At 39.5% G+C, this 15,481-nt stretch overlaps 1 protein-coding gene across 1 annotated transcript in view; it reads right to left on the bottom strand.

Moving 5' to 3' along the window:
• Positions 1-6,480: 6,480 nt before the first annotated feature.
• NIPAL1 (NIPA-like domain containing 1) overlaps positions 6,481-15,481 on the bottom strand; it is a 16,740-nt gene continuing 7,739 nt past the window's right edge. Inside the window, exons 3-7 of the mRNA XM_010574557.1 lie at positions 11,561-11,829; positions 10,405-10,461; positions 9,865-9,955; positions 7,222-7,382; positions 6,481-7,085 (exon numbers count right to left, since the gene is read on the bottom strand). Of these exons, the coding sequence (XP_010572859.1) occupies positions 6,481-7,085; positions 7,222-7,382; positions 9,865-9,955; positions 10,405-10,461; positions 11,561-11,829 (1,183 nt within the window). The remainder of the gene's footprint in view (positions 7,086-7,221; positions 7,383-9,864; positions 9,956-10,404; positions 10,462-11,560; positions 11,830-15,481) is intronic.

Here is a 15,481-nt window from a genome sequence, read left to right as displayed (position 1 = left end):
TCCCTGAAGACCCACCCTGCATGGTGGGTCAGGGTGTCTTCTCTACCAATTCTGTATAAAAGGAGAGTAAGGATTATTTTATCCAAACCTCTCCCACAATTTTCCAGTATTATCTCCCATTCCTCACCTGCTGCTGCTTACTCAAACTCCCATGCTTGCCTTGGTCCTCCCCGTGCCAGTGCCCAGAATGGTTGATAGACAAGTTAAAGCTGGAACCTGACAGTAAAATGAAGTGCTTTGAATTAGTCTAGCTCACATGGACCCTGTGATACCTGACATGGACAATGCCTTTAACCCTACTTCTTATGTTATTATTCACTTTTAATTTTAAATCATAATTGTGGTCAATACAAATATATTATAGAGAAGAAAAGGCAGATGAAGTTCGTAACTGTTTAATATAAAATAGTCAGATCATTACGAATAAATAGGTTCTTTAAAACGTGTGATTGAATTGTGAATTATTTATAGGTAAACACATCATAATATTGATTTTTATACCACTTTGTAAACAAAATATGTAAAGCACACTAGCTAAAGAATGATTGAGTTCTGCACAATTTAATTTTTCATTTCCAAATTTATAAAATAACTGTAACAATAAAATTGAACATATCAAACATACCAAGTTTTGAATTTCCAGAAGATGATGGCATCTCTGGGTCAAATTCACTCCTGGCATTAATCAGTCATCCTTACTGCAAGAGTATTTTGATAGTTATCATCCCTTGGGAAAGGAAGTTGTTAAGTCCTATTGTTTGAACATTTGGGAGTATCTTCAAACACACTTTTAAGGCATTTCTACTTCAACTGAAGCATGATATCCTTATCGTTTCATATAATCTGCTACAGGAATTGCCACCAACTGATATCACTTTTTACTTTTATAATCAACTTATTTATGAGCATTGAAATCCTTATCAGACCTATGAGTAACTACAGCTCTATACAACACAATACACACATCGAGCTCACCACACTTTATGCCCAGGCCACAGAAGTACAAGGCTTTTCAGCAGATGATGCACACAAATGTGAAATTCAAACCATCTCTGCAATATAAATGTACATGAGGACATCGAATAATGTGTGAGGAATCTTTGTTAATAGCTCTTGTAAAACTGGTTTTGCCACATTTATTACTGCAAGTTAATATGTAATACACTACAGTACCATGCAATAAAAAGCAGGTCCATTAGATTTATGTACTCAAAGCACCCTGCTCTTGCCTGTTTCACTGAGTTGTCCCATGGTGAATATGCATCCATGCTTGAAACATGTTGGTCTAATATAAGGAGGCAATAATGCTTCCCTACCAGGCTTCAGCTTCTCAATATAATCTTTCTATAGGCTGCTTTGGGAAAAGTATGAGTAGGCTGTTACTAAAACTGACGCAGATAAATTTAACAGCTGCTATCGTCAGGCTGACAGTAAATAAATGAAAAAGCACTAGAATATGCTTCAGAGTCAGTGAAACCAGTGCTTAATCAGCAACAGGAAACATCTACAGGACAAAGGTCAGGTACCTACAGTGTATTTACTTACCAGAACAGCTACACCCATAAATAAAGACTAAGTAGGCCACCTTAGTCCTCACGGTGTCTCTGAGCTCAGCTCAAACTCTAACCGTATTGAAACAGGCAAAAATGAAAGTACTTATATGGGTGAACAGCAAGTGCCACCCATGTCACTGACCATAAAGAGGCACATGTGGGCAAACAGATGTCTGTTAGCTGGGTTTTTTTAAAACATTTGGGTGATAAAAGAGAGACCTGGAAGAGTAGTAAAGGTTAGAAGGACACACTATAACACCTCCATACATGGAATGTCTGGTCAAAGGCTGTATTAGTACTCAGCATTTGTAAACATTCAGGTGATGTTTCCTGATCAAACATCAGAAAACTTGCAGCAAGTCAGTATTATGGATGGGAGGAAAAAAGGCAGAATTCCCAGCTTCTGTGCACCAGCTGCTTAGGATATATCTCTCTTCTATAAAAAAAGCTGTATTGTTGACAAACCGGACTGTATTTTCAGAAAATGAAATTCCGTTGTCAAAAGTACTCCTGACAAGCAATTGCAGATCAATTACAGACCAACTTAGCCTGCCACCAAAGTTTTCCAAAGAGGGGGGCCCTGCAGACACACGGACACACATCACCACCACCACCACCCCTCCCTTGTACCACCAGCCTGGCTCCCACTCAGCCTCCTCGTCCTGTTCTGGACCTCGGCACCATTTTAAAACCTGCCAGAAAGGAGTCAGGTACAGGAAACCCACTCTGCTAAAAGAGTATTTTCTAACACACTTGCCAGTTTTGTTTTGCTGGAATTTAAACAGCAAGAGAATAGCATTTGCTAGAAGTATATAATTCCCCATATAGCTCCAGGATGCAACCGTGATGAGTAAAGAGGTTGATGGTTTGAATCAGTACTCTTTGGGATGAAAATTTTTTATAGCATGGCTGTTTTAGGTGTGGCTAGGAAGGCAGGTAAAGGAAGATGGTAGAACAGGTTTCTATAGAAACTAATAACCTATGTACTTCCTTCCAACCTCCCTGCAGATTATTTAACCTATCCAAGTCTTCTTGACCTACCTACATTTAGTCAGTGCAGCTATGTAATGAATTTAATTGCCCATTAATTTGTCCTAATGTACGCTAGTAATGAGTAGCTGCCAAGATTTGTTTTGTATCAGCATTTAAAAGCCATAATTTAGTTAGCAATGTATTGCCTCTGAGGTTTTCTTTGTTCTGGTTCTTAACCACTCGCCCTACTTTCCAAAACACTACTTTAGATAATGTCCTTCATTTCACTGCCTGGAAAACCTGACAACTCACTGAAATACTCTCCACTGAGACTGGCCATGAGAAAGAGATCCCTAACACATCAGCCTTGGGTTTTCTTCCCTAGTTTAGAAGGGAAGGCATTTTCACTTGCCCATTATTTTTCGCCCTCAAAATCCATGTCTTTTAGCTACTAATCATCAGCACTAAATGTTCCTTGCCAATGCTTTCTACAGAACACCAGGGTAAAAAATAACACATCTGGACAAATTGGATAATTCTGTAAGTGAAGCTAAAACCTCTTGATCTCCTCATACTCTTCCTTCCAGTTCCATAATAACATCACAGTTTTTTTAGCTCAAGGTGAATATATAGTAGTTTCACACGTGGCTTCTCTAGGGGAGTAGAAAATTCTCTTTCCTATCAGAAAAACTAGTAAAAGTCAAAGCTACTTAAAGAAGGTCATGATCAGGTCAGATGCACATGAAGTGCAAAGACATAAGCCAGACCTTCTTCATCTAGAATCCACTTACGTGTGCACAGGACCAGGTGCTAACCCCAAGATTATTCTCCTTGGATCTATCAGATAGATAGTGTTTAAATGCTTACCAGAAATATTAATTACACTCTTTTAATCCCTTGTTTAAAAAAGCACAGATCATTTAGTACATAATCCATGAATAATTTATTACAATATAAATATTAGCATAATTTCACTAAAATTTAAAATCATTCCAAATTAATAACTAAATGTAAACATTTTCAAAAATAACATCCCTTATAGCAAATGTTTTTTATACAAAAAGATTATCGATAATTTACTTCTTAACATGATAGACTTCCTGTACACCATGAAAATAAGCATTAACTTGGTTTTCTGACATTGTAAGAAAATAACATTATTTTTATACTAGACGTTATTTATGTATAAAAGCAGATATGTAGGTCCAGTAGAAAATACAGAATTTTTGCTTGGTACAAGTTAACTGACTGCCAGGAGTTGGTATAAAAAGAGTCCAGATCCTTTGCAAAGAAAGTATTACTACATACCTTAAAAAAAAATGCCAACATGCATCCATTCAAGAATTGGACTGGTTGCTTTTTCATACAAATAACCCATTTGGTCACACTACAGTGATGACTGTATAAGCAAACAGAGGGGCCACAAACTATGCAAAAGGATTTCTTTTTCTCTTTTTAGGCTCAATCAATATTTTCTTCAGTTATTCTTTAAATTGTATGAGTAACTCACAGTGAAAAGCAATGCAAGCTTTTGTTAAAGGGCAAACTGTAAAGAAAACTCCATTTTTAGTCTTTTTAATATTTGTATTACCTGGTTTTAACTATAAAGATTTTGTAGCTTGAATCTGGCCAATAAAGCCAAAGTATTCTCTACATTACATTAACTAAGAAGTAATGAAACCCTATTTATGTATTTTCTTCTCTGAAGCCTTTTAAACACATGTGTTTTAACAGCAAAGAATTGCTGCAAGTCTCATCACTTGGGAAGCTGAAAAAATATTCCAAAGCTGTATACGTGGCCATTATATTTTCAAGGCAGGTACTTTTTCTGTGAAAATGACTCTTGCTGGGGTAACATTGCTGCCGTCTCCTGCACTATTGAAAATACTTCTCAAATGAGGTAATCACAGGTGATAACCTGAATACCCATTGCCTAATGACATCTTCTGGGCTTCTTTTTAAATCAGCCATTACCTGCAATATTTTATAAGAAGAACCGGACACACTTTTCAGTATCACATTTGCTCTTCATTGTAAAAATGAGGGTTTAGAAATAAGGTGCAAGTGACTGATACAACTTCTACCTCTTCCTGTAGGTATGTCAACTACAAACGTAGCTTAGTGAAAAAAAAAAAAAAGGTGCTTGGAATTTAGGAATTACTTCAAGTTAGTATCACTAGTGTTAATTTCTAGTTTTTGATAGCTTCTAAAGCATCATTAAAAATAATTAATAAGTGAGATGTTTTATGAATGCCTTTCAAAAAGGAAGTACTGAAAGCTTGCCCAACACACACATATATAAAATACCAGCAGCAACCCTTTTGTTCTTACAGCTAAATTATGAGCTTTCATTCACGGAACAATTCGCTATCCATCCAAAGTATCCACTTTTACTACACTCTTTGAATGTTAGAGAATATACAGCCTGCTTCATGAGGAGGTTCTGCTTGGCATATAAATCTCAGCTGACTAAAATCAGTTTTTAATTGCTGAAATGCTAGCATCCTCTGGCAAAGGTCCTGGACTCACACTTAAAAACCCAAGAATTGGAAATGCTACCTTTCTAACGAGCTTGTCATGACCCACACATCTGATTGCTGAAACTACTTTCTTGCTCACAAAGTGGCAACAAAGGGGAGTGTAATGAGTAAAACATGGACTGTGCAAGGTGTTTTTGTGAAATAAAGATCAGTGACCACAACTGAGGAGCATACTGTTGTACAGATCCTAACCTTCAAGGCCTACGGTAGATTAATAGCTAAAACATCTAATAGAGGTGAATACTCATTTTTAGAAAAGATGAAAAGGTCAAACTAAAACAAAAGATGTTTTGGTGTTTCTCAGTCCTTGTTTGCAGCCTTTACCCAGTATTTTTAGAAATAGTGCTACAATTGGAAAATGGATTTTGCTTTTATAACGGAATATAAAATAACAGGACTGTTTTGCAATTAAGAAACAATGATACCTTTCTGGAAAATGAGAAAAAATTTTGAAAAGCTTAAATGGGTTTTGATGAATAGATGGCAATATTAGGAAGAAGTACAGAAAGAAGTGAAGTCCCTTCTTAAGCCTCAGAGTAGTATAAAACAGAGTGGACATTCTTAATTACACATTCTGGTTTTCTTCTGCCTTTGAATGCTTTATTCTTTCATCTTATGTAATTTTTTAAGCCAATAGCAACTGTTTTCAGGCCTCTAATGAATATGCTTTTTCTTAAACTGTAACTTGGTCATAGTTCTGAAATAAAAAGGTACATGCATATTCAGGGATTTGCAATCCACTCAGGATTCCTCAGGTAGAAGCACTAAGACTTTGCTGTTAAAAAATGGATTTTGAAGGAGACTGGTTACCAAGAACCATATTTCATAATTTTTTTTGGTGAAATCTATACGAGATTCATTGGTAGGTGATCAAAAGTGAATAGATCTTGCATAAAACTTTATTTTAAAAGCTAAAAGGGTTAAACACTGGTTTCTTCATATTATACCTCCAATGAATATCCTTCATGTAGAGTATCTACAAGTTTGCTTGGCAATAAATTATGAAAATATAAAGAAAGCCTGAAATATTAAGGCCAGCAGTAAGATAATAGCAGAGTGCTTGTCACTTCAACAAGGATTGTCTTTTATCATGATGGGAAAATTGCACTTTGTAAACATAACTTACAAAGACCACTCTTCCCTGCTAAAATTCTCCAATAGGAGATGCTGCACAAAAAAAGACAAGGTTTTTCATTACTTAACATACAATCACTTTTCTGTTTGTCATGTAAATTATTGAACACTTCCATTCATTACTTGGTAGTAACAGCTGGCACACAGAGGAGTGGCCCACACTTAACTGGCCTTACAGATGGTTTTCCAGAGGATTGCGGAAAAGAGCAGCATTCTGGTAGACACAGGTGGGCTGAGTCTGCAATTCATGGTGCTTCAATGATGAATGCCGCTTGAGAGTTTCATTGACTGAATAAAATGTTGTCCTCCTCATACGCCAAAGCTGGGTCTTCCATGGTCTCCAGTAAAGTGTGACAGGTTTCATATTCACGGTGTGCTAATGATGGTTCTTTGGCAACACTGGACATCAACTGACTCCAGGTGATATTAGTATTTTTGAAAGCGTGCAATAGAAAAATGCCAATGATGATACTGCAGAATCCACTCAGGGTTCCAATGATATCACCCAGGTCCAGACTACTCCACTCCTTGAACAGGATAATGGAGCATGTCGCAACTGTTGTGGTGAAACACACGTAATAAATAGGTGTCACTAGAGATGTATTGAACACGTCCAACGCTTTGTTGAGATAGTTGATCTGAGTGCTGACTGAGAGCACTAAGATGCCCACCAAAACATAAACCAATGGATGTCGATAAACTGGTTTCTGCTCCAACATTTGTTTGATGGCAATGCCCAAGCCTTTCACAGATGAGACAGAGAAGGCACCAATGAGTGAGCAAATTAAAACGTAGATCAGTATATTTGTCTGACCTCTCCTTGGAGCCACAATAAATATCAGCACGAGGGCAACAACTGTCAGGAGAACAGCAAACGTAACAAACGCTGTAAGAAAGAAGAAAGGGAAGAAGAGTAACGTGCATGAGAGAAAATACAAGACTACGTACATGTTAGAAGTTATTCAGTGTCCCGAATGAACTCTATGAACTGTAGCACAAGTTCATTGCAACTGCATACAGACCTGGATCTTGCAGCTTTCTTTCCATCTCATCTAGTGAGGTGACCTCCTCCTCCTCAGGGGCGTGAATAACCATGACCGTTGACCCCAAAATGCTCAGTACACAGCCCAGCTTTCCATGAATATTCAGCTTCTCGTTTAAAAAATAGGATGACAATATAGCACTGTTTGGCAAAATATAAATAAAAGGTTCATCTCCACCACCACGCTAGACATTCAAAATCTGTCTGTGTAACATGCTAATTCAAAGTAATTCAAATTCAAAACCTCTTTTGAATTTGGATATATGGGAAACCAGCCTGAAACAACCAAATTTTATGGAGTTTTGCAAGTAGGTTGGTCAGGACGAAGAAGGTCAGGTCAGGTTTTAGGGGGGTTAGCAACCCTGATCCCTCCTCTCCAGGTTGTAAAGGGTCCAAATTGCTCAAGGAACTTCTCATTACTGATTGCCTGGCTCAGGGTATGTGCTCTCACACACCTGTAGATGGACCACACAAACTGTTACTTTCTTCCAAAAATGGTTTAAAGCACTTCATTTGCTATTAAAACCAATGTACACAAGTTTTGGAAACTGTTCCTCATCTCTCCCTGGGCTCTCCCACCCAGGCACAGTTTCTTCCTGGCTTGCCAGGACTCCCCCAAAAACACAGAGAAGGCACATCTCCCCCTTTGAAGAGGACTGACCCCAGGCTCTCCAAGAGGTTCAAGATTTAACCTAAGGATAATAACCTGGCCCAAATGAGGCCACCTCACAGGGCACACGATCAGCCAGCTAGAGCATAACCTTAGGCACAGACACAGGCTTAATGGCGTGTGGATGTGCTCACAAATAGTTTTTCAACCCACTGATCGAATTACAGCTATTTTTTCACACAAGGGTAATGAGCTCACTGACATGAAGTTCTCACGACCTCTCTGTTTCATGAAAATTGGAAAGATTGCTACCCACATCAAAGGAGAGGGCGTTAAAACTCAGGCTGTTTTGCAAAGCAGCAGCCAGGCAGCCAGTTAGTCTGCATCGACCTATATGCTGATCCCAGCATATCTGTAGGTGACAGAGTTACACTGGTTTTGCTATGATGGAATGGCTTCATTTTTAACAGTTAGATTACTGCAAGCATCTTTAAAAAAAAAAAAAGATACATAGAAGCATAGAATAGAATCATAGAATCATTTAGGTTGGAAAAGACCTTTAAGATCGAGTCCAACCATTAACCATGCCCACTAAACCATGTCCTAGAGGACCCCGTCTACTCGCTTTTTGAATACCTCCAGGGATGGTGACTCAACCACTTCCCTGGGCAGCCTATTCCAATGTCTGACAACCCTCTCAGTAAATAAATTTTTCCTAATGTCCAACCTAAACCTCCCCTGCCGCAGCCTGAGGCCATTTCCTCCCGTCCTGTCTCCAGCCACCTGACAGAAGAGACCAGCACCCACCTCACTACAACCCCCTTCAGGTAGTTGTAGAGAGCGATAAGGTCTCCCCTCAGCCTCCTCTTCTCCAGACTAAACAGCCCCAGTTCCCTCATAAGACTTGTGCTCCAGGCCCCTCACCAGCTCCGTTGCCCTTCTCTGGACATGCTCCGGCACCTCAGTGTCTTTCCTGTAGTGAGGGGCCCAAAACTGAACACAGGACTCGAGGTGCGGCCTGACCAGTGCCCAGTACAGGGGAACAACCACCTCCCTGCTCCTGCTGGCCACACTATTTCTGATACAGGCCAGGATGCCACTGGCCTTCTTGGCCACCTGGGCACACTGCTGGCTCATATTCAGCTGGCTGTTGACCAGCACCCCCAGGTCTTTCTCTGCCAGGCAGCTTTTTTTACATGGCCCAGGCTGGTTTTAAACACAATGTTTCATATAGTATACTCAGGTCTAAACAATAAGAGTTTTACATTTAAAATACAATAATTCCATTTTGCTAATAAATTATTTCTCAGAACATTTGTTGTAAGCATAATTCATGTCTTTTCTGCTTCTGTGATAGCTGTATGTGCTTAAGTACTTCAAAGTTATTTGTTTCCTCATACATTGGAAATAATGAGTGTTTGAAGGGCATTCATATTTCAAAACAACCACAAATGTTAACTGTGGATATTAAAAAGGCTAAAAGTTTCTTTGCCTTCTTTCCAGAAGGACTTGGAAAAGACCAGACAAACCCAAAATGCTTCCTAAGTGTGGCTTAATATGAAATTATGCTCCTATAAAAAAGAACTTTTTTTGAAAACATTTTAATGGAGAAATACTGTATTTTCTTTTGAAGTTTTTTCATAACTGAAGAACAGGATAAGACTTTAAGACAGTTTCACTTCTCTAGGAAAAGATAAGTTACAGCCTTCTACCACTGTACATCAGCAGTATACCTGGCATACATGGATAAGAAATGCTTCATAATATAGGTGGAAGGCTGTTGAGAAAGCATATATGTTAGTTTTGGGAACAAGACTTCTCATTCCCTCTACCCAGAAAATTCAGTTCTAAATAAGAAAGTGATCTTTCCACTGAGGAACAAAAAGCATTTTTTGTCCATATATTGCTTTTCAGTTCTCTTACTAAAATTCTCCACTTTCAGCCAAAGACAGTATTTTTCCGTCACACAGTGAATGGTTCATTTGTCAAGGTTTGCTCCCAATCTGTACTAACCTTATGAGAACACTCAGTGCACCCAAGGGGGTAACTAAGGTTGCAGGTGCAAAGGCATAGGCAGCAAAATTTGCAGCTTCTCCTAATCCCACTGCAGAAGAAAGAACATTTGGATCAGGTTGAGGTGGGGGGGAGGAATAAAAGGAATATAAAAATAAATATTTTGTATGATAGCAAATATAAACCAAAATCTTTTTTCTACACTATATATGCAAATTTTCCTTTCAAAATTATCTAACCTCCTCTGGAAATAATAAAGGCTGAAGAAAGCCAAATACTTTTCCCCTAAGTACTCCTAGAAGCTGGACAGATTCAATCCTGTTGCTTTCGGCTGGATATTAAAGAAAAGGTTGTTATTCTGCAAAAAGCAAACACAATATTTGAGAGATGGAATATCAGAATGGCTTCTGTCATAAAGGTGATTGCAAAGACATTTCTTTTAAGTGAGGGGAGTGAAAAATCAGGGAATATATCTATTTAAAACAATCATCTGCTTTATGTTGCATTTACATATAGGTTGAAAGGAAAGAGGTGACTTACTTGAAAGCAGTCCAGCCCACCAAAGCCATTCCTTCAAATAAGAATATCCACCCTGTCCTGAAAGCAGAAAAAATAATCTCGTATTAGAAGAAAGAGATCACCTTATTATAATAAACTAACTACAGCTTCACATTTGCCTCTAGTCATATAAAGTACTGAAAGAGCATGTTATCTGGATGAGACATGAAGACTATTTAGTTAGATTTTGACTGACATTTTTATTAATCACCCTACTGTTTTGTGGCTTGAATTCCGAAAAATGATACTTGACTAAAGGGAAAGTTCCAAGCAAAAGTAAAATGTCCATGAAGATTGTTTGTGAGTTTAAGAAATGCTTCAAAGTGCTCTCCCAGGTCAGATCCAACATATTCATACACGGTCAGCTGCAGTTTGACTCGGCTTATACTTTAAATTGAGAGAAATTAGAAAGAAAAAAGCCACTGCATGCATTAATTTTTTTGACATAAAATATAAGTATATTGAACGTTCAGTAACACATTTGTTTCAAATAACCAAATTCTCTGCAACAGTATATTGCAATAAACACAACAAACAAAAGAAAACCTGCTAATGCTGTATATTTAAATCCATGCAAAGGGAATGATGAGATTAGTCCAATGGTCTCTTTCTTGCTCTTCATCTGTTGACTCTGATGAAAGAGTAGTTGTACTAACTGTAGAAACTTTTCTAATAAGTATCCTTCTACAGCTCATTGCACTTCCTTTTTTTAAAAAAAAAACAACAACCCAAACTCTGAACCTAGTTACCATCTTAAGACTTTCCATCTCAAATGAGGGAGGAAAAAGATGGAAAAAAGAGAGAGAAAGGGACTTTGAAGGGTAAGATGAATGGAGAATTTCAATTGGTACCTAACTGCTGTCAGGGAGGAAATATCACCAGTTTGCTAGATTTAATACCCACCACTGCCCCTGTGGCCCTAGGAATTCTGAAATCCCAGTCCCTGCAATCACACACAGAGAAATAATACTGTATTTCCACCCGTAGCCAAGACAGGACTTCTGATCACTGTTAAAGTATGACAGTTTTCACCTACAACAGTTTTAAACGTGTGATCTGTTAACTCAAACCTTGATTTTGCCAAGTTACAAGAGGCGTTTGCATCCCCAGCAGGAGCAAGGCAGACAGCATCACTTACCAGCTCGGGGGACTCCTTTGTCTGCCAGTTTCAAAAGCCCTTTCTTCTTCAGTATGAAACTAGCACCAATAAAGATACTGGAACCTATTGCCAAAGCCAAGCCAATGTAGAGCCGGTATTTGCTTCCAGCAGGAGTGGAAATGCTCTGGTTCGTTTCATTGAGAGTCCCGTCCATAGAGGCAAGGAGAGAAGAGCGTGATTCAGACACGTTGATGATCTGACACCATGCTTGGCAGGAGTCATGGCAAGGAAAAGAGAGCACAGCACCTGGGAGGAGAAAAAGGAGGACAAGTGATTCACGAACAAGGCACAGCTCTGAAGGAGCCCCGTCCTTGCTCTGCTCACTCCTTTCCACATGTTTCCAGAGCACTTATCACTTCTGACCGTGCAAATAACTCACAAAATCCTCATAACATACACAGTGCTGCCCCAGGTCATTATCCACCCATCATTCACAGGTGCATGCCTTATTTTATATACATATATATATACACATATATTTTGCACTACATCAGCTTAGTCAAGCGATTAGGGCAATACCAAGGAGTGCAACAATAAAATACTATCTTTGGTGTAACTCAAAATTCACCTTGAAATCATAAAAGCTAACCTGAAACCTCAAGAAGAAAGGGTTCTTTTGTATTGTGCAGAGACCACATCCCCAAAACACAAACATACAGCCAAGTCCATGATTTCAGACTTTGCCTGCTAGAGTAAGCCTGCTACTATTCCAGGCTTCTGCTTTTATATCTGTAGCTGAGATCTGGAAACAACAAATAAAAAAGAGAAGGAAAAAAAAAATCTGTATAGGGAGCAAACTCTTGCTACATATGGGCACTAATATGTACTATTAAGATTGTTCAGTGACTGCTGTGTAAGCCAGATCTTCTTTAACAACTCATAAAATTTTGAGGTGGAGGCCTCATCACAGCTCACAGAAATTTTCATCGAACCTCAACAACGCTACGCTGAGCTGGAGGAAGACCACAGCCTGCAAGGGACAGTCCCCCTGGCTATCCCTGCCAAACAGCCGCAGAGCCGGGTGATCCTGAGTTAAGACTGAGGCTCCACACTCTCAGCCAGCCAAGCCTTATCAGCATCACTACGATGACAGCCTGCGGGAATGACATCATTGCCATCAGCCTAAACATGTTTTTTTAAAGAAAGAAGAGGTATTGCATTTCCAAGAACAAAAGGAGTTGTTGCTTTGCACTGGGAAGCAGGGGACAGGCAGCAATGCTGCAACAGGGCTTACAGTAGTCTAAGCAGATGTTTCACAGTTTCTCATGGTAGACTGCAGCATGCAATCAGCATGGATTAGAGAATCTAGGCTGGAACAGCTTTTAAGGACAACCTTTTTGGAAAGAAAGGTTTTATTGTGAAGACACGTTAAAATATGAAACAGCTGATGCGGAAGTACAAAAGCTCAATCCATTGTGATTCATATAAAGCATTGGATGCAACAAATAATTTTGCTTTCCATGGTTCCCTCTAATTAAAATGACACATGAAGGATTCATCCTGCTGGGTGGCACCATCAGTAATACACTCACTTTTTTTTTTTTTTTCCCCCCCAACTAAAAAAACACTTGGACACTTGGTAGAAAAGGATGTGCCACTGTGTCTGTTCATACCTAAGCTCTGGAAATATTAATGTTCTGTCAAAAGTACTTCACTGAACAATTAACAATAAGCAGCCTTGGATAATTCACCTAATACTGTTTAGGAAGGAATATTTAAAATAGAAAAAGTATTAAAAACAGTATGAAATTTGACAGCGTATGTTCATTTGCAGCTGACAATGTTGATACTAACACTGGGAGACACCATCCTTTACAAGTAAGGAACTAGAATGAGTATCTGCTCCCGGTTTTCCTGTGCCATACTGTACAATAAACACACTACAGGAAGTTATCATTTGATTTTCAGGCTGTGCAATCACACTGCCTTGTTTGCCAAGAGAGCTTCTATATAACAGGAGTTGTTTTGTATTGTTAAGCCAAACTTTATAAAAATGGTCCCACAAGATGGATATGTCCATATCCTGCAGCTGAAGATTAAAATCTTAAGACTCACATCTACTTGAAATTACTTTTGCATAGCATGTAGGATAGATAGTATTTTGCCATCTTATCATTACTAGAAGTTGCAATTGGATAATGTAAAAGAAATGGAATTTGCAACTGTATCCGAAAGTATTTTAAAATTCTAAAGTATTAGCATAGTCTTAAAAGAAGAAAATTGCATACACTGAAGTTTTGACATAATTATTACAGATTAAATTACGAAAGAAGATTACAGAGAAGTCCTTTAACCATCACATAGCCGAGCAAGGCAAAAAGCAGAGAGTTGCCAGTGAATGAAACTGCCTAGCTCTCAACACCTTATCATGATGCTAAACCAGACTGGTGGCAGTGGTGCCACCACCACTCAGCTACTACAGGCTTTATGTGAGAAGCAGCAACATTTCTTGCCTTCAGTTAAAAGAAAGCTTGAGGATAAAAACTCCTGGTAAGTATGGTCTTTTAGCTACTTGCAATGGTAAAGACAGCTTTCTATCAGTGTGTTGGGTTTCTACAGTGAAGAAAATAACACTCTTCTCCGACTTCTTGTGAGTGGTGTACTTTCATTTAGCTGGAGATGAATGGCAGGCTTATTCCCTTCCATATGACACTACTGCTACTTTTTCTACTGATTCTTAAGTTTTCCATTCCCCAGCAGACTTTATGACACTGAACAATGAAAATGTAATCGTGCCATCTGTAGTAAGTCATTCAGTGACTACCCCAGGATGTTTCTCTCCTTTCTGAAATACAATCTTTGCTCACATTTACAAAGACACGTTGCATTTTTCACCTGTTCCGCCTGCCAGCTGAGAAGAGTAATTTTGAATGGTTGCGATCTCTGTCTATTGTGCTGAGAAGCTTTTTCCAATTTTAAAAAACGTGTCATTTGTTCCACTTGCACGCAAAGTGGTACGTCACACCACCGATCAAAGAACCACCTGAGAGATGGTAAGAGGAAGCTGATCCAGGAATTACTATTACTTTATTGCCCACTGTGAACAGTCTGACGATTACCTGGAAGGACTGAGGAAGGTGACAAATCTCTGAGGCCGCCTGGCTTGCTCAGCACCCAGCTTCTGTAGCTAAGCAAGTTTCACCTCCCACTGCCAAACATCAACAAATGTGAACCTGTCAGCAGAACCCCTCCTTGCAGAAATAAACTCTCTGAGCTCTGACTCAAGGCTGATAGCAACAGGAAACCAGTCTGAGTTCAGGTGGCGACTGTTGTAACTTCTAAAGTGTTTTTACAATTCAGCTAAACCCGAAAATGTTCTCTCGAACACCTAAACATTCTCTGTCCGAGTCGGGTAGATCAGCCAGCTTGGTACTACACGCTCCTTGTAGCAAGTTTAGCTTGCCGTCCTTTTGCAGTCCTGCAAAAGCCTAGGACTAACGTACCCTGCGGTTCATTAGCGACGGCCAGTTTAGTTTTTATCCCACCACTGAAGATACTGGTCCTAAGTCATCTGGAAAACTATTTGCTTTGACTAGACACGTAATTTGACCGTTCTTATTGCGCTCAGGAGTCAGCTCACACCTGGCAGCAACACGGAACGGCTGCCTCCGCCACCCGGGAAATACCAAGCCCCCTTTTGCCAAGACCTGGCTACCGGGGCCAAAAGCGGATGTACCGGGAAGCGGCAAGGGATCGTTCCCCGACACACCCCTATTCCTAAAAACGCACGAAAGATGCCGAAGGGAGGGTTCAGAAGCGCAGGAGCCTCCCCGGCGCCACACTTCTCGGAAAGCAACTGCCTGACGTCACGGCGGAGCAAAGTCTTACGTATGCAGGAGTCACGCCAGCCGCTCCCGCGGTTCGGGCGCAGGGGCAGCGAGGGCGGGGAGGGGGCTACAG

Source organism: Haliaeetus leucocephalus, unplaced genomic scaffold (assembly GCF_000737465.1).
Source record: "Haliaeetus leucocephalus isolate CR32 unplaced genomic scaffold, Haliaeetus_leucocephalus-4.0 Scaffold439, whole genome shotgun sequence".
Classification (NCBI taxonomy): domain Eukaryota; kingdom Metazoa; phylum Chordata; class Aves; order Accipitriformes; family Accipitridae; genus Haliaeetus; species Haliaeetus leucocephalus.
This window is presented reverse-complemented; position numbering and strand designations above follow the sequence as displayed.